The 26,528-nt window shown below is 41.5% G+C and overlaps 1 protein-coding gene across 1 annotated transcript in view; it reads left to right on the forward strand.

The window, feature by feature from the left end:
* pik3cb (phosphatidylinositol-4,5-bisphosphate 3-kinase, catalytic subunit beta) overlaps positions 1-26,528 on the forward strand; it is a 75,687-nt gene that overhangs the window by 30,339 nt on the left and 18,820 nt on the right. Inside the window, exons 3-8 of the mRNA XM_069676561.1 lie at positions 9,312-9,507; positions 12,318-12,546; positions 15,005-15,234; positions 19,182-19,361; positions 21,483-21,650; positions 25,514-25,603. Coding sequence (XP_069532662.1) covers positions 9,349-9,507; positions 12,318-12,546; positions 15,005-15,234; positions 19,182-19,361; positions 21,483-21,650; positions 25,514-25,603 — 1,056 coding nt within the window. The 5' untranslated portion in view covers positions 9,312-9,348. The remainder of the gene's footprint in view (positions 1-9,311; positions 9,508-12,317; positions 12,547-15,004; positions 15,235-19,181; positions 19,362-21,482; positions 21,651-25,513; positions 25,604-26,528) is intronic.

A 26,528-nucleotide genomic window follows, 5' to 3' on the forward strand; every position in this document is an offset into this window, starting at 1 on the left:
GGACACAGCAGGCGTTAGGGGGAGTAGAGACCCGCTCATGCTCTGCGAATGTTTACATTTGACATTTAATTTGTTTACCATAAATTGTTAACTTTAGCTGCAGTTAGTTTTGGTGCAACAGTCTTCCTCTCACATCTTTGTCCACTTGTCTGATTTGGAACGGAAGCACTTAGCCTCTGCCATGATGAAAGGAATCTGTTGTAGGGCTGCCGCCAAGCAGTCGACTAAGCCAGTAGTCGATGAGAAGAGACCATGTTTCATTTGGTTTGTATTTTGCAAAACAAAAAAAAACCTGCCACTATAAGACAGGTGGTCTTGTGAGTTACTTATGCATGTTACGCAATCTGGTCGGTTTGTTATCGAAAGTGAATTTCTCCCGTGTGTAACAAGAAAAATCCAAGAATGCATTTTGTGTTTGTGTTGTATGTTTGATGTGTTTGTCAAGTGAACTGAGTGAATAACCTGTTTTATGCAACATTTCATGACATCTCACGACCTTTCTCACTAGTTGGTTAGTTAGCTAGCTAACAGCTAAAAGCCAAGCTAACGCAAATGAGCTTAAAGAAGCCAGTGAGGAGGCTCGATGTTATGCTAAGTAAGGGATAATATATGGAGAGCTTCACGTCAGGGCCTGGTCACCCTGTCGGGGTTCCATTTCACCATAACAACCTGCTCACTATACATTATCCCCCACTTATTACACAGCTTTTACTTACAAAATCAATTATTTGACAAGATACATTGTTTTCCGTTTTTAAGAATAGCCTGTCACACTCACAGTGGGAGCTGTGTCCATAGCAATGGCTAACTCTGTAGCCTTCTAAGCTAGCTGTTTTTACTCACATTAAATGGAGACATTTTCACTGATGGTGAAGTAAGACAAGGTGAACTGGACCGCAGGAATCAGCACCTGATTAAGGTTTTCTGTCTCGTCCCTGTCGGAGCCTGTTGACATTTTCTTTACCATTCCACCATCTATAAACACTGCCGTATCCAGTACTGTGTTCTGTTTAATGTTTACTTTATGCCGTCTTCAGTTTTGTAGCCTTCAGTTTAACCTTTGTTGCTTTCTCTCCACTGTTGTGTCTCTTTTCTTTTTCCCCAATGTAAACAAGCCAACATCAAATTTTTCTTTTGGCACACAAGACACACATCACTAGCAACAGTCTGTTCTACGTAACAACCGTCTATATCCGAGAAATAACAGACCTCAGAATGTTGTGATTAACCAATTAGAATCAAGTATTTAACACAGCTGTGTAATAAGTTGAAAATAAAAGTTCCTTGTGTTGCCTCTCCTTGTGGTTGTTGCGACACATTCAGAATCATGTCACTGCCGCGGTTAGCCTCGTCATTAACAGGCAGTTTGCTTTGTGTATGTCTGTTAAAAAGCAAATGTTTTAAAGGCTAATTATAGGGTTATTAAAGGGTTTTATAGATCTTTTAAATGTAGTGCAGTGTTAACAATGTTACCGATAACATTCTTTCTCAGCCCTGGAACTTCAACCATTTTTCGAAGCCCTTCCAAAAATATATCTTTGGATAATTAAATTTATAGCCTATCATAAACATGTAACAAGCTCATCAACTGAGCGCTTGAACTACTACCCGTCTAGGAAGATCTTTAGTCGAGGTGGCCTTTATGTGTTTCCTTTTATGTAAGAGAGACCATGATCATTTGTGCACTATGAATTCTGTTGCTCCAGCCATGCAAACATATTTTTATCTTCGACCATGTTGGTTTGGCTACAACACAGTGAGCCACATTGAAAATAACTCTCCAGGAACAGGAATAACATCTCAGCCTCTGATTCAGCATTCATCATCCGTTTTATGAATGACTGGCAGGGACTTTGGCTCTGGTTGTTGTTTGTCACTCATATCCTGTTTGGTGTCATTGCTTCCTGTCTGAGAGGCGGGCATGTGGCACTGTGTCACTGGAGGTGGTTAGCACGATGGAGCTCCGTTAGCTCTCCGGATGTGGTTGGTTTTCACACAATCTTACACACACACACACACACTCCTGTACTCACACACTCCCACTCATTTACTTCATTCACATTTCCTCTCAGATGCAGCTTGTACAGATATGATTTGTTCCCTTGTGACTGTAGGAATAATTTTACAGGGGATTTTGTGTCCAAACACTTCCTCTTTTCTAGTTCTGAGTGTGATGCATTTTTGGTTTCCTGTTGGAAGCAGCATCGAGATGATGATTCGATTGTTAACATCAAATGAAACTGACCTTTGTAGAGGAACAAAAACATTTAAGTCGTAGGATTCAGCAAAGTTCTTAAAATCAAATCATGCATCGGTTACAGAATGTTACAAAGGAAGGACACAAAGTCATGCACGCACACACACAAACACGTCTGTTGAACGAGCCACAAAGCGTGTCAGAGGTAAAATGACCGTGACACCCATGTGAGCGTTTACTGTCTACATCCACTCCTAAATACAGTAAGTGTTAGTATTCACACATACACTTAAGCCTCAGTACACAGACACACACTCCATCTGAACTCTGATCCACTCGCCAGACAAACACATACTCTGTTCACTCTCACAAACACACACTCATACACAGGCAAACAAGCACTAATATGCATCCAGATTTTCACACAGGAAGTATATTGTTCACAAAGCTACTACCGCGGTTCTTTCATCTCCGCCGCTCAGACTCTGATGTGCCATGTGCTGTTTCTAGGAACATTTCAGTGTCGGTCTTAAATCACAGGACTAATAAAACACGATGTGAAGAATAGTGGGTACAGTACAGTTGCTTCCAGCACCACTTTTATCTTTGTGGAAGACGTGGATAATGTGACAATTACAATGCTTAATTATTATGATGGTTAATTTTGATACCATATGTAAATGAAATTAGGCTCCAACTAATTTTTTTCTTCATCGTTTGATTTGATTTTTTTTTCTTCATTAATTAGTTTATGTAAATGATACAATTCCCAGAGCCCAAAGTGCTTTTTTCTTTTATTAAATGATCAATTTCATCAAACGTAATCAGAGAATTATAAGCACCTAATCAACTAATCATTTAATTGCTCAAAGTAAAGTAGTTAAAATAGTCAAAATGACTATTTCCCCATCTACTTATATTGTTAAAGCATCTTCCCAGTGCAAACACTTAAATGGCACTTAAGATTTAGCAGTTACTGAGTGAACAACTTTAGGACCCAATGATTTCAATATATATTGCGTCATAGCCCCAGAAGTCAGGAGGCGGGGTTAAAAGAAACGCTAATACCCTTACTGTATGGCCCCTCAGATCTGGGTAATTAAGTCAAACCTGGTGATTTAGTGTTGAGTTCTCCTTATAGATCCATGATGGAGCCATGCAAGGTAACATACACCGCAAACTACCCCCACACACTCAAACTGACACACACACACACTCACTGTGCTTGGTGGAAACACTGACTCAGGAAGTCTCACTGTTGCCTGTGTGTATGTCACAAACTCATTTACGAGAGTACAGTGTTTGTGGTGTGGAGGTGAAGAGTTCTGAGGTCCTCTTTGTGAACTCTATTTTTAGCACAGTGTGGAAGAAAATGTGTCACAGGACCCTTAATCACCAGGCATGACTTTTTTACACACACACACACACAAACACACATTTATGTTAGCCCTTCTTTTTTCAATCAGTCACACCCACAGACGCGTGGACACACACTCTATTGTGGAGCGCCTCACAGGACTCTTACTGTCAGACAGAGAGAGCTTTAGAAACAGAGTGCTGAGTAACACCAGTGTTTAAATAACCATAAATGCATCTGGGCCTGAAAGCCTTCACAACATGTCACTGTCACTGCTTCAGAGGGACTGCTCTCATGACGAGCAGAGATTTACTTTGTCCATATTTTCTGAGGTATCTTATTGTGGCGGGTTGTAGGGTACTTTATTTTGAAGGTGTTCTGTGTTTTTATCTTCCTTTTTAAAAGTCAATGTTACAAAAGCCACACCACTATTTCTCTCAGCTGAGCTTCCCTTTGATCTATCAGCTCTCTTTTGATTTACTGACACGCCCTTCTCCAGATGTTCGATCAAACGTGAAGATTCAGAGATGTGAACAGATGACAGTTTCTTTTTCATCCCAGCCAGCTGTAGTTTTGTGAAAGGAAACAAGCAAGGCCACAATTTGGAACAGTAATGAATCTTTTGATATAAAGAATGTGGACCAAAAAAAAAAGGCAGACTGATATATATGTTGCCTTAAGCCAACTCGGTGTGAGGCCAAAGTAACCTCCTCTATCAAACAGGACTTTCTCTGTACATATAGGTATCATCTACAGCAGACATCACCTGTGGTGTACCCCAAGGCTCAATTCTTGCCCCCCTCCTATTCTCCCTATATATGCTTCCACATATGCTTAATCTGTCTCCTTTCACAGCTATGCAGATGATTCACAGTTATATCTACCTTTAAAACATAATGAACCAAATTGCCTCAACTCCCTCAGAAACTGTCTCAAAGCCATCAAATGCTGGATGTCAGAAAACGTTCTTCAGCTGAATGAAAACAAAGCTGAAATTGAGGTTTTTGGCCCACAAATTGCCAAGAAAAAAGACATTTTAAAGGACTTATCATGTTATGTAGTGCCAACAGCCAGAAATCTAGGTGTCATTTTTGATTGTCAGCTGACCTTTGATGAGTAGGTGAGGAGAGTTGTTCAGTCTTGTTTTTATCAGCCCAGAAACGCATTATAAAATAAGAGATGAGAGAAAAAAAATTGTCATTTTTATCTCGGAGATAACGAGAAGTCGAGATCTCAAGAAAACAACAGGAAATTACTCGTTATCATGAGGGAAAAAAGTAAAGAAAATGTATGGATGCATGTCCGCTTAGGGCTTCCGCAGTTACCCGATATTATCAAGCCGATATAGGCCCATTAGGGGTGTAAATCCCAAGTTTGATAATTGTACAATATTATATTGATTCTTTGGACACCAATAAGATATATGATGATATCATGAAGTCTGCCACGATACAATTGACATTTTATTTACTTTATGGGCCCACGGTCAACATAACACGATATCAGAGGCCCATTTTATATAATCAGTTACATTTATATCAGCTTCAAAAACTTTGGACAATTTAACTGCTGAACTCTCAGAAATTAAATGAAAAAGAATTATTTTAAAGTCTTAAGCCTTTTAGATCACATCCCCAGTAATACTGTGCATCTATTTGACAATATAGGCCCTGATCATTTTTTCTTCCTGTAAAACAAAAGATCACGTGTGCTTACGTAAGCTAGTACCAACCAATTTCAACCAATAACATCATGACATCCACCTGTCAATCAATCTGCAAACTTTAGCCGCAGAGCACCAAGAACGCTCGGTCAGTTAGCTAGCTACTGCGCTGTGGAGAACGTCTGTCTACGCCCACTTCTCAACGGTCAAATCAAATCCCTCTAATGATATGTCCCGCCCGCACGTCCTGTTTCACTCGGAAATACGTCTCGATACGGAAGCTAGATACTCTCGAGATGCCGTTTCAGCTCCACTTTAAATACAAAGAAAAAATATCCATCTATATGTGTCAGGTGGAGCACTTTAGAGATGACTATATGGATCAATGTTTTTACTTGTTCTGAATCATTGATGAGTGAATCAATATACTGATCCATACTGATAGATCGTCACGCCACAAAGATACAATGCTTGGGGTGATTTAGAGATGGTATGTAGACAATGTGTGTTTTCATTTGAGCTCAAAGATTCACTTTAATTGATACACAGCAATTGATACATTGAGATACAGTTGGTTTTGTTATATAAATACAGAATCTGCCTTTGTTTGCACAGAAAACCGGCAAAGCAAATGTAAGTAAGATCCTATTTCTGCACCTTCGAACTCACACAGTCATGAAAATGTGCCTCGGGAGCTGTGAACTAAAGGATCCACCATGAAACATCGTTTGACGTCTGATATCGTAGCGAACTGCACGGTTCCCCTCAGGCCCCGCTGTTTGTCGTCACATGAAACTCTCTCTCCTTCGCCCTGATCTCGCAAACCCATTTGCTCCAGTCTGATCCAGCCGCTGAAACCTGACCTCGCTGCAGACCTCTGGCTGTCTGCCACCACACCCTCAATAACCCTGCTCACCTGTGTATATACAGCTTGTGTGTGCGTATGAGAGAGAGAGAACCCTACTGTGTTAGCCTCACAGCCGGATGAGACACTATTCAAGCTGTCTGCTGTGAAACCGTCACTCTAGAAACTCATCAGTAATGAGACGAGTGTTTATATGCAGAGACGTGAATGCACATGTACTTTATCATCCATCCCTGACTGCCGGTGTTGTCTGTGCGTCAGGCAGACATGCACGGTGTCATGTTACCTTTCATGTGTGTAACTGTGCACCTTTGTGACGTTTCAGGCTCGCCATTGTCTGCCCTCTAACTGTTCCACTGAATGGTTTCTTGAGTTGTTTTGTATAATGTTGCTTCCTAAAAGTGCGTGTGTGTGTTTCATTGATGTAAGAATTCCTGGGTGAGATAATGTGTGTGCTTGTGTCTTTTGTTTGAAACTGATTTTGTCCATGTCGCCCATTATCACGTGCCCTAATCTGCCCTTTAAGAGATGTTCAGATAACAGTCTACAGTTTGCGCAGCACACTAGAAACACACACACAACATTGTTTCCATTTGCATGGCCGATAATGTTAAGTGGTTGAGATGGTGGCTCCAAACACACAGCAGATATTGCACAGTTCTGAGGCACGTGGCGTAGCGGCGTCCCATCTGCTGCTAGCTCGAGCACTTAACTTGGAGGGGAAAGACCATTAGAGGCAATCAGGGCTGCTGTTTTTAATGGGCGGATCGAGATGAAACGGAGATGGACCTGTGGCCGAGTGGAAGAGTTAATGTTCTGGGCCGTTTGAGGACGAGGTGAGGAGAAAAAGGCAGGTGGAAGTGGTGACATTACAGCTGCGGTCGAGGCAAGAGCCCAAATGGAAACCAGGCTGTGGGCTGGTTTTACATCAGCAGCTGGGAAGCCACTTACTGCAGTTCACTGGAACTCACGACCAATACCTGCACATGCTCCACATTTGTTTTTGTTGTTGGAAAAAAAGGCCTACGCTGTTACTTTGCATGCATCTAAGGCCTGAACAGTATGGGGAAAATCTGCAATGTGCAAAGCTTTAATAATGCAGTGATCATATGATGTGCAATAAATAAACAAATATTATTTTTAGGGATGTCCCGATACTTTGCCCAGTTAATAGAGCGGCACACAGAGCTGTTTACAAAAATAACTAAAGTAAACAAATGACCTAAAAGATGTCTTCAGTTTATTCCATTTAACTTAGTCCAGCTAGCATTGTTGAAAAACTGACATATAAAATCAAAATTTGAATCATCTAACAGCTTCATTTAACTTTCATATTCAGTCACAAAATAAATCACAAATCCACTTAGTGCTATATTAAAAAAACAAAACAAGTATACTTGAATAGAAATCTTATTCAAGGTGTCCGAGATGGCAGGGCATTACATTGGATCCAAAAGACTACAAAATCCTGCATTCTCCACCACGAACATGTGCTGGTTGTCTAAAGCGATGAATTCACCCGCCTTCTTCATAATCTTTTTGGCCTTTTCACTCTCTCAAGGATATTTATCCTTTTAAAGTCCAGAGTTTGTTGCTTCGGCGCAGCAGCCTTTCCTCTGTTGCTTTAGTGAACGTGCCGTATTCTGCTGCATGTTTAGTTTCACCAAATGATCGTATTGCATATATTGCAAGTGGCTGTTGGACCGTTTTCGCTTTCTAGTTTCAAATATTTCCACACTGCTGACATTTTAGCCACAGGGTTGCTAATGCTAAGGTGCTTGCGGGTTTGCATTGTGACACAAATTGTGCTCAGTTTACGACAGCTGGCGTAAATGATCGGGATGAGATGATCGGCTGAAATTGACGATCCCAGATCAGTAAAAAATGCCCAGATCGGCTCCCATCCGATACTTGAGATCGGGATCCTTACATCATCCCTAGTTATTTTTTCTTTCTGCTTCATCAACCACATTTTCCATTACTTTGAGACCAATGGGTCTGAAGGTAGCTGACAGTTAGCTGAGGCTTCACCTGAAGTCCACAGCCCATGTATCCAGAGCTGCATTGGATTGGTCACATGTTGCTTCCTTAGTGTGAATGCATTGCAAGTGTTGTTTTTTTCTTATTTGCTGCTTGTTAGCCGTCTTTTGCTATGTGTTTTTAAAAATGTCCATGTTGCAAACACTAGGAAAATACTAACACACCTAATTTTATGGTTTGAGTCTTCTGCATGTCTCACTGGCAGACAGAAATAGCTTTTCTCAGCCGGTCGTTTTGAACATGTAGAGAGGAACAGTGGCAGGCTGACCCCCTCCTGCTTGATAATTACCTCAGCAGCAGCCACCCTGTGTGCGTGTGCGTGTTGGGATAACATGCACGGTGTGTTACATGCACTTTAAAGCATACATTATCCGTCTGAGTGTGAGAGTTTTCTTTGCGTGTGTGTGTGTGTGTGTGTTTGTGTCTGCCTGGGGACCAGCTTGTCAGAGGAGGGTTGGGGGGGGGGCAGGCTGACCTTTTGTTCTGTTTGCTTAGTGGGCATTCCTCTGAGCACTGGCCCTCACCCAAGTCAAAGCCTCCGGCTTCCCACTGGACTCAGCGCAGTGCTGCCCCCACAGACCGACACTGACAGTGAATCATTTGCCCCCGTCACCTTGTTCTTGATGAAAACTATACTAGAAACAGCACATGGTGGTTTTTATATTGTTAGAGTGTTTAGACTTATCTATCAATTTAATTATGAGGGTTACATCTGGGTTGGAGACATACAGTGTGTTTGCATAGCCATTACTGGTGCAAATCTTCTACAGCCTCTCGAAATCAGCATGTTTAACATATCTTTACACAGCTAGCACATATCTTTATAGCTTAAAGCAGGTTGTGTTAGACTAAGCAAGCTTTGAGGAATGGCCTAATGGCTCTCTGGAACACCACCGTAAGCTGCAAGGTCACCACAACATATGATTATAACGTGTTCACATGAAGCGTATTTGCCTTTATGTTGATTTAGCCCATATTCAATGAATGACTCATGATATAGTTTTCTTTTTGTTAGTTCTGCAATTGTTACTTTACCAGCTATCTAGCCCTAGCTTTCATTATCTCCTCTGTTTATGCTGTTTCTACTTCAAGAGAATAAATGCATCTTAAAAAATGTGAAATAATGCTCTGTTCAATCATTACAGTCAGCCTGAAATCTGGTGTTTGTTTTTGCCCCCTGTCCCTCCAGGTCCTTATGGTTGAGGTGGTGTGTGTTGCCCCTTGCCATGCCTCCTGCCATGACAGACCTCCTGGACATATGGGCGGCCCACTCGCCCCTGGCCGGCCACGCTCTGGACCAGATCACTGTGGACTTTCTGCTGCCCACCGGTATCTACATCCAGATGGACGTTCCGCGCGAGGCCACCATTCAGCACATCAAACTGGTGAGTGGCAGAGGGTGCATCTGACGGCACGGGTTTGGACTTCAAGGGGATTTTCAAGCCCCAACATTTGCAGTATTCTTCTCACTTAAGAGAATACGTGGAAGCAGGATACTGTTTTCTGTTCATTGTCATTGTTGGATTACTTTGGCCATACGAACAAAGAAAGGGGATGTTGACTACAGACGATAAAACTATTAAAAGAAAATAATTGGACAGTCAGACAAAGTCAAAAAGCCAAACCATCGCTGTAATTACAATTAATGACATAGGTGCTGCCAAGCATTACGAAGCTGACATCTTTAAGAGCCATACTTTAAGCAAAATGCTCTTTGAAGTTAATCCAGCTGTGTTGTGATGAATATGAATTTAATACTGAATATATCCTAATAAAATGTAGTTCAAACACACTTTAAAGACATTAAATTAATTTGTTTTCCTGTTGTGTGTCCTGACGTAATGCTATTGTCTTTACACGCCTATTGTCAAAAAAATAGAGCCCATAGTCCACACACACACACACACACACACACATACTTACAAACACACACACACAGACGCACAGCTGGTCGGTCAGACATGATCTAATGCCTGTTTTCATAGACTCGGCTGTTACGACTGGCTGGCTGTTTTTTGTTTGCGTGTAGCCATGTCATGACACAAATAGCTCCTGACATCGTGCATGACTGCAGCTGATTTTGTGAAGTGGAGGTCAGAGGTCACAGATTGATCACTCTTTTTGAAGTTGTTTTGACTTAGAGTGTTTACAAAGCTGTGCAACATGTGTATCCGTGTGAAGGTGTTTGAATGCGCATGTGATGTTTGTGTGTGTCTGTAGTGAATTTGAGGCTGAGCTTTATGGTTGTTTTTAATGACTTTGTGTGTTGATATATTGAAAAGAAGTTTGTGCAACTAATTTACACTTAAAAAGAGTCTATGTAGACTATGTAATATAATCTATTATCTGACAATGTATATAATATAATATGATTAAAGGATTCCATTTAACAAAACCAGAGTTGGATTACCGTAAAATTCGGCGTATAAGACGCACTGTTAATACATTTATTCCATCTAAAGATTGGGCCGCGTCCTATATACCGGTGCGACCAATATACCCGTATAAAATGCAGAGAGGCATTTTATTGTGTTACGGTATTTTACCCCGACGATGGCACTATTAGCTAGCTGACGCTTCGCCGTAGGCATGCAGCGTCATGACCGCCAGTGTAGCTGCCACCCTCATAACAATCAATGTTAACGTAGGCTGCTAGCCACCGCACCAGTAGCTAGCAAGACTGCAAACTCTACATGGCGAAAACAGATGGTAGGCTATAATTTGTGTGTGTTTCGAATGTGTTTTAAATAAAAAGAAATTGAAATAGTGTTGATAAATGGTTATAAAAAAGCTTTTAAGAGTGCCTCTTATATTCCACATTTTACGGTAATTGAAACATAACTTTGCTGCAGTGTTAGTATTTATTATTTTTATTATTAGTGTATTATTATCATCTTTATAGAGGGCTGTTTTGTTGGATTGCATTATATCCATAAAAAAAAATAGTTTCTGGTTACACAATGTAAAAACTTTTTAGGACACGTCAAACATGTCCTGCTTTGACACAGCAAAAAAAACATGTTTTTCACACACTATTAAACAAAGCCAGAGGGAGGAACTTGTTCTGAATAGCAAATAAACAAGTCTGTCTCTTTGTGTGTAAACATTTTCTAGAAATCTTTCTCGGCTTTATCAGCCCAACCAAAGATGCAGACAGATTTCACTTTGACATTCATAGATATTTGCTCTTTGAACTTTTGTTTTCCTCTCCACGACAAGCAAACTTTCAGTGGACTAAATGTACAGTACAAATGGGTGTGCATCCATAAAAGTCTGTTGGCACGAGATCTTCATCCCCTGAAGCAGCGGAAAGAGAGTTATACAGAGAATGAAAGAGAGGGGATGAAGGGTTAGAGAGCAGGAGGTGTTTTAGTTTAGCCAAAGGGTGGAATATAACTTTGGCCTTTGCAGGCCTCTCACAAGCTTCATACTGGACTCTTTATTAGTCATCACAAGCCATGAATAACTGTGATTTTCCCAGAAAGCACAAGTTTTCAAATGTTTTGTGGAACTGACTTTATCATTTGAACAAAACAAAAGTCGCTGTGTGGCAATGGTCAAAGCATCGATATATAACTTCTAGGAACCTAAAATAATGAAATCCTCTATGCATGTAGCATGTGGTTTGTGCAGAGATGTGATCAACATAACATAAAATCACGAGTGTTCCTGCAGAAGGAGGTATTTGTTGGGAGGGCATATGTGACCTGTTTACAGTGTGCCACAGCCGAGCTCTCATGCTGCCGGGGCACATGGACATGAATCATGCTGGGATCGTCTGGTTAACGTATTATTCACATCCTGATCGGCTCACCGAAGAGATGCGTCATGCTGGCATGAGTCATGTTTGTTCCTGACCATGAAACTTACACTTTTGTCAATAGGTTACATAATTGTATGTTCCTGTTAGTTTCAAGGCCCTTGTGAAATAAGACTTTTTCTGACAGTCATTCATGGTTCAACTCCACAGAAAGCACTGTGGTGCTCCTGTGAGTGTTAATAAGATACTATAAAGCTACCTTAGTCCAACTCCAACAAAAAACAATAAATATTCTCCTGTTTTCAAAACAAGGAAGCTGTTCTTCCTGGTTGCGCACAGTTAAAGTGGAAATTATTTCATTGAATCTCCTGGAGACATAAAACACTTCCTGTGGTTTAAAGCACTTATGTGAACTCTTCTTCTTCTCCCTTCCAGCTCTTATGGAAGCAGGCTCAGTCTTTCCCACTGTTTCCCTCCCTGGGCGAGATGGAGAGCCACATGTTCGAGTGCGTCAACCAGGCAGCCGTGCACGAAGAGCTGGAGGACGAAACTCGCCGGCTGTGCGACGTTCGGCCTTTCCTGCCGGTGCTCAAGCTGGTGACGCGCAACTGCGGCCGAGCAGAGCGCCTGCTGGACTCCAAAATTGGCGTGCTCATTGGCAAGGGTAAGCAACATGACTTCTATTTTCCTCTAATATAAAGCAGCAGATTATCATGCAAGCTTTCACGCACATTACTCCCTCCCTGAATGATTCGTTTACTGTCTCTGTTCGACACTCCCAATAAAGAAAAGCACTTACAAGTTGGTAAGTGGGACAGTAAATCTTTCCCACACACATCACGCTGTAAGCGCCTCCTGCAGTACAATAAGTAGCTCTCCCACTCAGCACTTTCACCCCAGCCATCAGACATGAGGCCCATCTGCAGCTGGCTCCTATCAGAGGCCCTGCTGTCTGATAGAGAAGCGTGAGGATTGACTGGACGTGTTCCTGACATGTCTTCCATCACTTGTCACTTTGTATTATCTCAGGCGAGGATAAGGCCTTTTAGAGCAGCAGAGGGGATCGATCCGAACTGTAAAAAAGCAAACTTCTCTGAGGTCATTAAACATTAAACTTCGATACGGTGACAGAAAGTTTATTTCTGAATAAGAAAGCCACTGAAACACCCAAAAACATGAAAATGCACTCCTCACGACTGGATCAGGACCAGTTACAGCAGAGTGTGGGGAGAGGACCGCAGTCCAGCAATCTTTCTCTGCTGTTCTCGAGCAACCAGCTCGTTGGCTTGATCGATAAGTTAGCCACCCAATCATTTAGTTTTGTCCAAATAAAATACTTGGATGGACTTACTGCAGGGCTGCGATGGCAGCAGCCTTATACCCTAGAAGTGGAAAATTGAAAGATTAAATGATAATGAAAACAAGCCTTTCTTGTACCCCTACTAGTTATAGTTGCATGAATTATAATACTATACATGCATTCATACAACTACATACATGCTAAGCAGTGTTGAGTAACGTTTCTTTTAAAAGTAACGTTACTGTGTTACCTACTGAGACTGAAACGTGTTTGATTACTTTTGTGTTTCCAAACATGTAACCCACTTTGCGACTCTTGACACATGTCGATTATGTTGTCAGGACGGCCTACTGTAGCCTACTGTACCTCTCCCTTTGAATGTATTGACTCTACCGTCATTGCAGAGCCTCGTTTACTGCTCATAATCTGTAACTCTGCAGCCTAATAACAGGAATGACAGACACAGAATAACCTTTACAGCTCTTTATTATGCTAACAGTCTGACAGTGAACTGGGCAGAGGCATACAGTGTAAGGCACAGCTGTTTCCATGACAACAATACAACACGGGCTCTTAGTCCCACTAGTGTAGCAGAGCTGTGTTGAGCTGCAGATGCTTCTTCACACTTGAAGTAGAGCTCTTTGCCGCTGACGAGCACTTATCCTCCAGGCACAACTTACATTTCACCATGATGTTATCGTTTAGCCCAAAAATAAAAATGAATGGGAAAATTTCCACGGAGTAAATGCTGTCCTCTCTGTCAACTCGTTAGCTAAATTAGCTATCTTCACATGCGCACTGCCACAGAAAGGAAAGTACGGCATTTCTTTTTATGACAATGTAACTAATAACGGATTACTTAAATTGCATAACTAATGTGTAACGTTACTCGTTACTTTTTATTTTGTCACCTGACCTACAAAATCATACAGAGAATCAACTATTTCATCTCGCTCTCTAACAAGTGAAGGCTCAAACTCACACATTCAGCCGCCCTGTGAGTGAGATATCGAGGATGAAGTCCTGAGGTCACAGCAGACCTCTCCAGAGGAAGAAAGAGGGAGAGAAGGGTCTCTGAGTCTAATTGAAGGAGACTCAGACGATATTGATATTCTCCCCTCCTGGCTCCACTTTGGTCTGACATGATCTTTTGTCAGACTCAAGTGGTGTTTTCAAAAGGAACCCCACAGGCACGTCTGGATAGTCCCACACACACGCACAGACACACACACTTAACCTGGTGCAGACGAGTATTACACGCTCACACAGCCGCCCTCGCACAACAAAGCTAATGTGGTCCAAAACCCTTCTTTGAGTGCTGAGGGTCATATGAATGTTTAATGGCTTTAAATGTCAACATGTTGTTTTCATTCTCCAGAGGGTATTGTGCAGAGCGCTGCTGATAAAAACACAGCAACAAAAGCTCAACAAGAAGCAGAGATAAAGTGTCATCAGCCACAGTTCATACCTCTGGCATTTAGTAGCAGTGTGAATATTAGGAAGCTGCACTTTAATCCTTTTTACACATTCAGTACCAACAGGTGCCCGAGTCAAGTGTTGCACAGGTGTTCGTGCATGTTTAATGAAAGTTGAAGCATGTTGCCTAATGTAACAGCATCCTCCTTGACAGCTTGATGCTGGGTTTACTCAAAGGAAGAACACAGAAGAAAAAAAGAGTCTTGATCTGTTTCTAAAGACAATATTAGCACCTAGTAAGAAGTCATGTTATTAAATATACTGTTCCAAAATGTTCCACTAATCTATCTGAATAATTATATATTCCACCATACAGCAATGCTATAACAAGGATCTTGCCTTTTAGGTCTCCATGAACTCGATGGCCTAAACGACCAGGAGGTGAAGGACTTTCGCAGTAAGATGTTTCGTATGAGTGAAGAAAGGATGCAGCGAGTCCAGGTGATGACGTGTACGGAGTGGCTGCAGGCCTGCTTCTCCCCACAGCTGGAGCCCACAGCAGGGACGCCCATCACAGACGGGCTCAACGACCTGCAGGCCGACCTGAAAGTCATTATCCACTTCGACCAGTCCCAGGTGAGAGTCTGCAGCTGCGAGTGCTGAAAGCTGTGGACCGTGAGATCATGTCTCAACTTTGATTCTTTTAATTATTCTGATGGTAACCAGTTTAAAGCCCAAACTGAATAAAAGTGCTCACTAACAATATAACGGAAACTACAGTGCTTCAACGATGATAGATTTCCATCTTTAGGTAGATGATCAAACTCACGGAAAAGAGATGTGTGGGGACGGAAATGTAGTCCTTGATAAATGCATGATTTATACTTCGCTTTCGCCGTTGCAAACAGATTATATGCATTGGCTCATGTACCCACCAGACTATAAGATCACATCCCATGAACACAGCTGACCAGAAATCTTCAACCGGCTTAGTTCCATCAGAATGGAAAGATTGTGCAGGTTGTTGCTGCTTCTGATAGCATTCAAAGGGACTGTCATGGCCGCCAGCACACAAAGTCCCCCATTGAAGAGAAAACCTTTATTGAGGCTCAGGATTTACCTCTTGATAATAAACAAATCTCTTTATTTCCGTCCATTATAGATTGCAACTATGCTGGGAAGCTTTTTTTTTTATTATGAGTTTTTTTCAACTTGTACAAAGTAGTTTACAGTGTACATTTATTTAAGGCAGAACTATTCTCTATTTACAGATTCTACATAGAAATGTGGAATATGTAGGCAGGGACGTGGATTTGAGGGATGGCACGTGTTCTGGTTTCTGTTTGTACTACGCTTGTAGTCTGAGTTGATCAATCACGTATCAGCAGGCTACGGCGTATGCTGGAAAAACAGTCTGTGTGTAAAGCAAAACACACGGCTATGTGATGATGATTTAGCTTCTTATTAAATAAACAGACATCTACATGTAAGTTCAGCTAACAATCCCTTCTAGATCTTAAAATTCAACTTGAGATAAATTCCCATGACGCTGTGTCACGAAAGCAGTTCAGCATTCAGATTTCCCAACTCCCTCGAATGCATCAGAAATAATCGATCCGACCTCCGTTCAACAAACGAGCATTTTGAAAGTTTTCTTCTCCTCTTGAGGACAGACCCGACAAAGCTTCATTTTTATTCTTAAAAATTCTGCTTGGCAAAGGTAAGACCCGTTAATTAAAGTCAATCACAAGAAAAACTGTTTTCTGTAAACAAAGCAGCACGCAGAAAAGGATGTCTTTACTGGAAGTTGTTTATCGCTTACTGCTGGCTACACGCCTGGCATGTTCGCCGTTGTCCTCAGAGGCTATATCGTTGTCAGACTTTAGCCGATTTTTGCCAAATATTGAGTCAGACCAACAAAAATAAACGTGACAAACAGAAAAAAAACAGACAAATATATAACAAACACAAAAGCATAGCAGTCCATGCGTAGCAGAGAACCAGAGGGGTTATAAAAAGAACTGGATCCCTTTACCTGAAATCTGTTCTATTATGGGTCAATAAAGTTTTACAGTTTTGAATCTGAGACATTAGTTATTACATTAATACCAATTAATATATGATGAGAACCAATGCACTAAAGAACATAAAGTTGCTCAGTGACCTGTTGGCTTTACAGTAATTTAACCGGCCACAATAAACTCTCCAAAATGAATTATTACTGTATAATCAAACATTATAGGCAGCTGTTATGTTTAATGACATTGAGATCAATTCTATGTTAAGCGGCTCCTGGATAGATCACATTATGCTGGGAGATTGTTGTACTTCTGAGTAAGCAGTTACTAATAACTAATTTATGTTCTTTAATCTAATTTTTGAACTGCAGGAAACTAAAAGAATCCATTGATAAACCCATAAAGTGCAGCCTGCACAATAACAGCTTGGCTTACTACCGGCTACCGGAGCTATTTGACTCCCACCAGCACAGCTCAGCCTCTTCTTCTGCTTGTAGTTGGCAACTCCACAATATTCACGTGACTGAGGCCAAATAGGAAGTCACGTGACCACACTAAGTGGGTCAAAATCATCAGAGAAATTATGCCATCCTCCCGGACACACACTCACATTAGCTTGGCAGCTCAAGGGACCGAGGCACTGATTAAAATGATTCCTTTCCCTCTCCTTCCCTGAACTCTGTGACTGTCTCCTTCCATCTGTCTTTGTCTCCGTGTGTCTCTCTGTGTCCTCGGTCGTAGATTTAATGTTATTTAATAACAAAGCAGATGGTCAGGTCCGTTCAGACCTCTGTATATCGCTTTTGATTAACATCACAGACACACACATACACAAAGACGGGCCATCTGTGCCGCTGCGCTCAGGTGCACACTGGCAGGAAGTCTTATTTAGGGGTCAGACACAATAAGCCACATTATTGACAGGAAGTGTGGTGGTGTGGTTTAGTGCACCAAAGTTTCTACGACCAGACCCATGCATCAGTTGGCTATATTATTGGCAGACATGGGCCTTCTACAGATGTATGTACCAGCATGAAAACAGGAAATATGCAGAAAACAATGCTTGGGGTGTTTAAGAAATTGTGTCATCGATTTGTTTTCTAAGCAGTGTGCACTTACACTTCATAGTTTATTCTTAACACTGTTTGCAGCACATGTGATATGGTATGCTCTAGAATTAGATGACAATGTATAATAATGTGACATTCTACAATACAGGCATCGTTTAAAGTCTTTTAAAGTCGTATAATCTTGAAGATTTTAATTTAAATAAATGTCTGTTAAGTCACTATCACTGAAGTAGGTGAGTCTATGGCCCACTGATGAAAGCCTTTGCATTTGCAGTATTACAGACTGGATGTCTGTGGCGACTTTCACAAAAAAAAATCACAAGCTGCGCCCAGGTAGTGACTCGTTTTCCATCACCCAGCAGTGGTTGGTCTGCCAGAGAGGGTAGGCGGAGCTAAGCGGCTGCTTTTCCGGTCTCTGCAAGTGTTGCGAGTAAACAGTAATCTACTATGGCTGAACAAACAAAGAAAAGATGGATGACTACAGATACAACTTCAACAAGAAGTGAAAATCCAAAGAAAAATAAACAAATTCGACGCTCAGATGAAGCAAACAGTCTGAAAAGGAAAGCGACTGTCAGCGAGGAAAATCAAGAGTTACAACCGGAGCCAACCGTGAACGTCTGGATATCTGGGAAGTGTGCTCCTGCAATTACAGCTTATCGCCATGGTAGCCACCAAAGAGAACGAAACTGAAATCTTCAAGATTAGCACTTCAAAAAGACATGATAAATTAAAATACAATTTTAATAAAAAATAAATAAATAAAAGTTAAATTAAAAGAATTGTTTATCACTGAATTCTCTGCTTTAACCGTCGCAAAAATCCTGTATCAGATGGGCTGTAATGACCGCGGTTTGGTGTGAACCCGTTTTAAATTAAGTTTTCCGCTCTGCACGGGCATTCAAATATTATCCAACTTCAACTTTTGATAATGTTTAAAGGACCCCCATAAAGGATCTATTTTATGTTGTTAAATATTAATAGATGGCAATTTATCAAACCCCTAGGATATGATCATTCCATCTCAGGTATAAGGTGAATGCTGTGCTATAAATAGGACGAAGCAGCGAGCCTGAGTGTAACGCTCAGAACATTTGGTTCTGGAGATCTCACATGCTTGTTCATGCATTTTTAGCGCACAGTCTGTTGCAGCGTGAGTGCATTTACTAACGAATGCACACATGGATCAGATCTGTTGATTTAGAATTCTACGTATTAACACCTGTGTATGTCTGTTTGTCATTGAGATAATGTTTTACTATCTTAGCGTAACTCTTCAATACCTCCTGCATTCTCGTGTTTCTTTCCTTATACCTTCTCGTGTAGTTCAGATTTTGCAAAAAAACACACAAAAGTAGTTATTAGAACAGTTATACTCTCTTACAATGTTACAATTTCAGTTAGCAAACACTTCTGTCCATCTGCTCAGCTCTCACTTCACAGAGATCACTACAATCAATCTCTCTGCCTCTTGTTTTCCTATCTTGTCTTGCAGGACTCAGCCAGTGTGATGGTGCCATCGTCTTGCACCCCCACTGAGCTGATGGAGCAGGCCGTGAGGAAGTGGCTGACCACCCACGGGCCTGAGGAGGAGGCGTGGCGGGGTCAGTACGTGCTGAGGGTCAGCCACTGTCTGGAGTTCCTCTGTGGAGACCAGCCCCTGAGTCAATATAAGGTCAGTTGCTATGCAGTGGACACAGTCAGGTGTCTTTAAGTTACTGTGTGTCACCTCTTGATGGAGAGATTAAAGGAGCTGTTAGAAACGATCTAGAGGAGGATGTCACACAAAGAATACATAAAAGCAGGTTAACAGTAGCATATTAAAGACATTTACTGGTAGAATTTCATCTGACACTTATTGTTTTTAAGGGAAAGAGTGATTGCAGAAAAACATATTCAGTGTGTTGTTTCATCAAGATAAACTCAGTGTATGTTTCACCAGTGCTGCCTCACCTTTGAGGGGTAATTGTCTTATAGTAAGTTTGGGTATCTGTTGCTCTTGGACTTCACTATGAGACAAGTATCAAAGATTTTAGGAATATCCCAATCAGAAGTCCATTAAGCCGGAGATATACTTGCTTTTAACTACACGTTCGAGTGCGCATGATTTCTGCCCCGTGTGCCCTGCGTCTGTTTGGAGCGGCAGCTGTGCATGTCCTTAAAACTTTACTCTACTGGTACGCAAGATGCAGTGTGCACATGAACGGTAGGGGCAGAGGGGATGTGACGGGGTCAACCCAGCAGCAGGGACAACAATGGCAGAAAGTTTTGAAGAAGAGGTGATAGACCAATTTTCCACATCTGTACGATGCGTCATTGCCACTGCACAGCGACAAACATGCCTGACAAGATAGCAGCGACAGATAAGTTCCAATTTAGAAGTCCGGGACTGTGACTTCTGTGCACGGAGGAACATGTTGGAGAAACGGAGCGGGGACGGTGCTGACGGTGTGTTCTGTCCACCGAACACTGTCGCTTTTTCTTCTGCGATCTCATAATTAACATAATAGTTGCCCCCTGGGGTGTTGCCATGTCTGTTGTTTACATCCAGCGCATACGATATTTGCATACAGCCTGAGCTCTCTGCTGTGTTCTCTAGAGGTATCCTCCAGTAACACGCGTAGTGTTAATAGCACAAGTATGAACAATTAGGTTTGTGACGCAGCGATTGTGGATGCGAACGCAAGGCTAAAAAGCAAGTATATCTCCGGGCTAAGAAGCACTCCCTGAGGGTGAACTCAGTAATGTTATGTGTCCAACTAGACAAAAGCTTTTGTGAGGAACACTTACATCTTCAAAGCAGCGTTTTTGCAGCCTCAGTAGGTAAATATACATATATCAGAAGTTCAGCTCGCTTTTAACATAACATTTAAAGCAGTAAAGTATTTGAAATGTGACTGCTTTCTGTCTGCAGGCTGTCTTGCATGTCAATTTCATCAAGTTTGCTTTCAAGCTGCACTTAGATTAACACTTGTAATGGCTTGTTGTTTTTCTCTGTAAACTGAGATGGGAATTAACAAGTTAGATGACCTTAGATAACCTTGAGTAAGTAGTGCTTGTTTGTGAAGTTGTAACAGCATACATTTCACCAACACTTAAGTCCACTTTAGAGAAAACTATTCTGCATTAGCTCTGTTACATTGGCCTCCATTATGCTTTTATTTATTTACTTTTCTATGCATTCATGCACAGTCCATTAAGAGACTGGAGGTCGTGTGGTCCTGTGTCTGTTATCCTTCTGCAACCATACCTCCACTTGACTCTGTCTATAGCAGCTACAGTCCTGACGCCACAGCAGGTGTACCGCTTTCATACAGCGTTAGCAGCTAACGTTTACACACACATTAAGAGCACACGGTGCATCAGGGCTCTGAGGTCAGGTCGTGTGAGAACTGTGAGACACTGAGTTCTTTCTTAATGTAAATATTTAAGGTACTGGTGTGCAAGCTGTGTGTACATTTAACACGGTACACTCATTAGTTTACCTTAAGATACAGAGAAACAGAGGAGTAGGGACTGCTAATGCTTTAACCTCAGATGGTCTCCCTGAGTTCGAAGAGAAGTGAACGCACGTCTGAATGTGCAGTTAAACATGAACGTCACAGCATATTCTCCTTATAAGCCTTATTGAGTCCTCTGATATGGACCTGTGATATAACTCGCTCCTTAAGTCATTTGACCTACTAGTTTTGATCTGAGCAGACTCTCATCTTGACATACTGTACAGCACAAACACAAAATTGGGCTTAGACATGCAAATAGCTGAAGACATTTCCTGTCCTGTCTTGTTTTGCAGTACATCCGCACATGCATGCAAGCCAAGGAGCCTCCACACCTCACCCTGGTGCACACCAGCACCGTCAAGGCCATGTTCGACAAGGAAATCTCTGCTATCGGCGCGGTGGTTAGCCGCAAGTCATCCAACCCACCTTTACCACTACCTCCAAAGAGAAGAGTTCCCACGGTCAGTCGAGTAACATGTGTGGCTGTGTGAACGAATGTACTTCTCTTTTGTTTTGTGGTTTCTTTTTTGCTTTTAATATCAGCCGCAGGTGCAACAAAAGTGGTTGTTTTGTGTCTTCAGCAGCTAAAATACGGAAGCCCAAAGAGACAAGGGAGAAAGAAACATTCTCACGATCTGCTCTCTCTTCTCTTCTGTGTTTATGGCATAAAAACTGGTTGAAAAAAGTTTATAAAAGCATAATCTTTCTAAGTTATTTAATTATTTTTCATCTGAAAAAACAGGCGAGAAAAAAGAGACACTTTTCGTGGGGAAATGTTTTTGCAATAAGAAAAAAAACTGTTCTAACTCAATCTGGAAGTAAACATGAGTGCTTTTAGTTTATAGAACATGGAGGAGAGTTGCACTTCAGACTCTTGTGTTTGAAGTTATCTGGTTAAACAGATGAAAAATAAACAAACAAACAAAAAGTCGAAAGGCAAAAGGAAAACAATTATACAGTTTAGTTTATTTTTGCCACCTAATTAAACTTTTTTTCAGCTGTTATTCAAGTACAACCTTTTTTACCACCTGTTCCAAAGATGAAATAATACATTAAAGCACTTTATTACACAGCAGTGTGTTAAATACTTGATTCTGATTGGTTAATTATGGCAATCCGAGGTCTGCTGTTTCTTGATAACAGACCGTTGCCATGAAGAACAGACCATTGCTAAGGATTCGGTCCTAATCACACAATCCGGAGGACTAACTGTAATCATATCAATCCACTGAAAGAAGTCTAGTAAATTGGACGTGGGTCTGTTTACAGAGGGAAAAAAGAATAGAGACAAAACAGCGGAGAGAAAGTAATAAAAGGTTAAACGATGTAAAAACTGAAAAGCTTTTGAAAAACTGAAGCTACGACAGAGAGATCTACAAAACTGAGGACGGCACATGAAGTGAACATTAAACAGAATACAGTACGGGATACGGCAGCGTTTAAAGAATGGAAAGGACTCTCTGCGATAACAACCTGCTCACTAAACATTATCCTTACTTGAAAGACTTTGCTGGCAGAGTTTTTGTTCTACTGTTCTTCAGTCACAAACACAGAAGAGAAAACAATTAAGTTCTGGATTTAAAAAGAGAAAGATATTTTCCCTGCTTGCCTCTCAGGACTGAAGTCAAGAAAAAAATATATATTCTGGTTCAATTTTGTGTCAGTGACTGATGGTTTTAACTTTATGATCTGTAATTTTTAAGATGTTCTAATGTATTCTCGATAACAACCACTCACTGTAATATCCGCCAATGTTTACTGAGTGGTGTTATTCAGTTAGATTGATTCACCTGCACTAAAGGAAGCAGGTGTGGGGGTTTACCAAGTAAACATGTACTCTGCAGCTGCCACCTGCCATTTATGAGGCTGTGTTGTCAGTGCGTCACATTAGCCCCGCGCGGCCCTGCCAGCATTCGCCACGTTGTCAGAGAACATTGCTGCCTCCTCGCTGCTGCTGCTGCTGCTGCTGCCGCTGCCAGGTGCACGGTGACATCACTCCTCGGTGTGTGCATCCACATTTTAAATGTCAGGTTGGATTTAATTGCTGTTAGTGGGTCTCCTGGGGGTTTTAATTGCCCAATACCATACTGATGCCCAGTGATGTGACAGTCTGTACATTCAGTATGGGTGTCAATCATCTTACAAAACAGTGTCACGTAACAGTATCACATATGATCGTCCCAGCGTTTATAGTCATTTCATCACTGTTCCCACCTTATGATTAAACATGGTTTACGGTAAAAGCAGCCACTAATTTCATAACACTTCCACATTTTTTTTGGACAGTACACTTACAGGAATATCTGACTCGAGCGGCGTCATCACAAATTCCTAAAGATAAAGCTCTCATAATTCTTCTTATTATCAGTTAATCTGTTATTATTTTTCTTCCTATAATAAATGAGTTCTTTAGTTCTTTCAAAAATTGTAAACCATATTGCCACAATTTTCAAGATCCTCATGTCATGCCTTCAGGTTGTTTTTATTCTGTTGGACCCAAACGTGCTCAATTTACTGTCCTGGAAGGTGACGAGGTGGAAGTACTTTGAACTTTAACATTCATATCATCAAAAGTGTGGACAGTCAACTTTATTTAGTTTGTATTATGGATTAATTGACTATTTTATTTAGCTCTTAACCCCCTCTGTAAACCCTCTTGTTCAATCTTATTTTTATCAGCACATGAATATTTCAGGCTTCACATTTTCTCTCCACATCACACCAAAGAGCCTCCATCCTCTCCTGACTACACCACTGTAACACCTGGTGAATATCTCTTCTGTTTAAAGCCCCCTCAACATTCAACTGACAAGGTGTTAACAGGAATAAGATACGGCATCACCGACTCTGGTTTCACTATAGTGACTAAAAGTTGACTTTTTAAAGATATTTTCTTTTCTATTTCTTTTTCTTTTTACCGGTGTCTGTTCTCAGATCCTTTGATGTTTTTGTCCTGTGTTTAGACACAAAGATAGAGAGAAAGACCAAAGTATGTCTTGCTTGAGAAGACGAGGGCCACAAATCTTTTTTTATGATAATAGTCCTTCTTTAAGTATCTTGTCTTTGATTTGTTCATTTGTTTTCTGTTATGGCAATCTTATTTAAAGTGATCATCTTGAAACGGTAACTGTGTGAGCACACTTCCCAGATATCCAGACAGTGCTGCATGTGTGACGTCCACGGTTGGCTCCGGTTGTAACTCTTGATTTTCCTGGCTGACGGTCGCTTTCCTTTTTAGACTGTTTGCTTCATCTGAGCGTCGAGTTTGTTTCTCTTTCTTTGGGTTTTCACTTATTTTTGAAGTTTTATCTGTAGTCATCCATCTTTTCTTTGTTTGTTCAGCCATAGTAGGTTACCGTTTACTCGCAACACTTGCAGAGACCGGAAAAGCAGCCGCTTAGCTCCGCCTACCCTCTCTGGCAGACCAACCACTGCTGGGTGATGGAAAACGCGTCACTAACTGGGTGCTGCTTGGGATTTTTTCCATGAATGTCGCCACAGACACCCAGCAAATGCAAAGGCTTTCATCAGTCGGCCATAGTCTCAGTCACCATTGTGTTACTTCATTCTGCTATAGATAGTGACTGAACAGACATTTATTTAAATGAAAATCTCATTGTGATCCTCTGATGCTGTTTCTTTTTTTTGTTGTTCATCTGTAAAGGTTTTAAGGGCACAACAAAAACTGTATAGCAGCGCACTGGATAAGGGGTTATAAGAGGAGACTGTTATAATGTCACCATAGCAGTTTTGTTGTCTGTAAAAGGAAGTTGGGTATATTTTCACGAAAGGAACCTGTTATTGGATTCTCCGCTGTCGTGCAGAAGGAAGCCTGACTGATAATTCGTCCCGACAAGGCCGGAATAGAAGAAAAGGACGGGTTGTTTTTTTGATGATACAGTACAGGAAGCTCTCGTTTCTGCATGTAATTGTAGAGGCAGACACAAATATAGTCTCTTATCTCACAAGAGAGCAAATCACACACACGCCCTCACGCTCACGCAGACATTATAAACACGTCTACACACACACACAGACAGAGGCAGCAAACAGCAGGAAGTGTGCTGGTTAGTCATGTTCATACACTCCAGAGGTCATGTGATGCTGTTTTTCCTGCCGACTGCTGACCCTCGCAAATCCACTTGGCTTGACATCAGAGTGACCTGCCTGACCTCCCACACTGTTTGTGTTCCTATATGTTTGTGAGTGCAGGGAAGTGGCGGGTGTGAAGGAGCAGCGTGTGGGAGTACACATTTTTTACAGTGCATTACGCTGATGTTGCTCATTTAAGTGTCTCTTTCTCCTCTCACTTTCCCCTCTGCAGCAAGTACAGACGTGCGTGTGGGACGTGTCTAGCCCGTTTAAGATAGTCCTGGTGAAAGGCAGCAAGGTGAACGCAGAGGAGACTGCCAAGGTAAACTCCTACTTTGTCCACGTCCATGAAACAGTCATTTATTCCTGTTAATATGTCACTGCCCACACAGAAACATCTCCCACACTGCTCCACATTTACAGTAGTAACACACAAACATTGCCAGTCAGTTAGCGTGTCAGAAAAGGTTTTGAAACACTTCAGATTAGAGCCCAAAATACTTTTTAGACACATTTTTTGGGTGGGTGAATTCACAGATGACCGATATTTATGTAGGGTGATATAGTCAATTGTGGAGCTGATCTTAAGAAAGACCTTTTTTATTTGGCCTGTGCTCAATTAAGATTATGTAATGGTTCTAAAAATGCTGCTTTCTTACAAATAACTTCATTTAAAAACATTATTATACATTGTCAGCTAGGGGTGCAAACAAGTATTTTCGACTAAACGAGTACTCGCTAAATAAGTCATAATCGTTTACAAAGAAATCTAATCGATAATCATTTTGTAGTCCTGTATTTTTTCTACATTTTATCCCAGTAAGTTCCCTGTGTCATGTGGGCCCTTTCCTTTTATTTAAAAAGCTTTCATGCTTGTTGCTTAGTGTTTTAATAATAATCCCCATGGCAACGTTGCAAATTCCGCGATGAGGTCATAGGAACCGCACGCACCCGGCTGTAGCTGAAGAATCCTGTGAAGACTCAAAGCTAAAAGCACTACCGGGAGTCGGTCAGCTGCTTGGCCCCGCACGCTCCAGCTGGTCATCATTGATGCTTTCAAGGCTGACGCTAACGTAGAGCAGCTTGTCGAAATGTGGCACATGTTCACCACACGCTCACTCCACCTGAAGCAGGATCAGACGGCCCTCACAAAGCACAGCCAGTGTTGTAAAACCACGCTGGAGCTCCGTTTATGAAATGTTTTTACGCCTTGGTGAACAGAGGTGGGCAATCATTGCTGTCCTCTC

This window comes from Semicossyphus pulcher, unplaced genomic scaffold (genome assembly GCF_022749685.1).
Source record: "Semicossyphus pulcher isolate SPU_LCO1_2020_fin unplaced genomic scaffold, fSemPul1.0.p SCAF_26, whole genome shotgun sequence".
In the NCBI taxonomy this organism is placed as follows: Eukaryota; Metazoa; Chordata; class Actinopteri; order Labriformes; family Labridae; genus Semicossyphus; species Semicossyphus pulcher.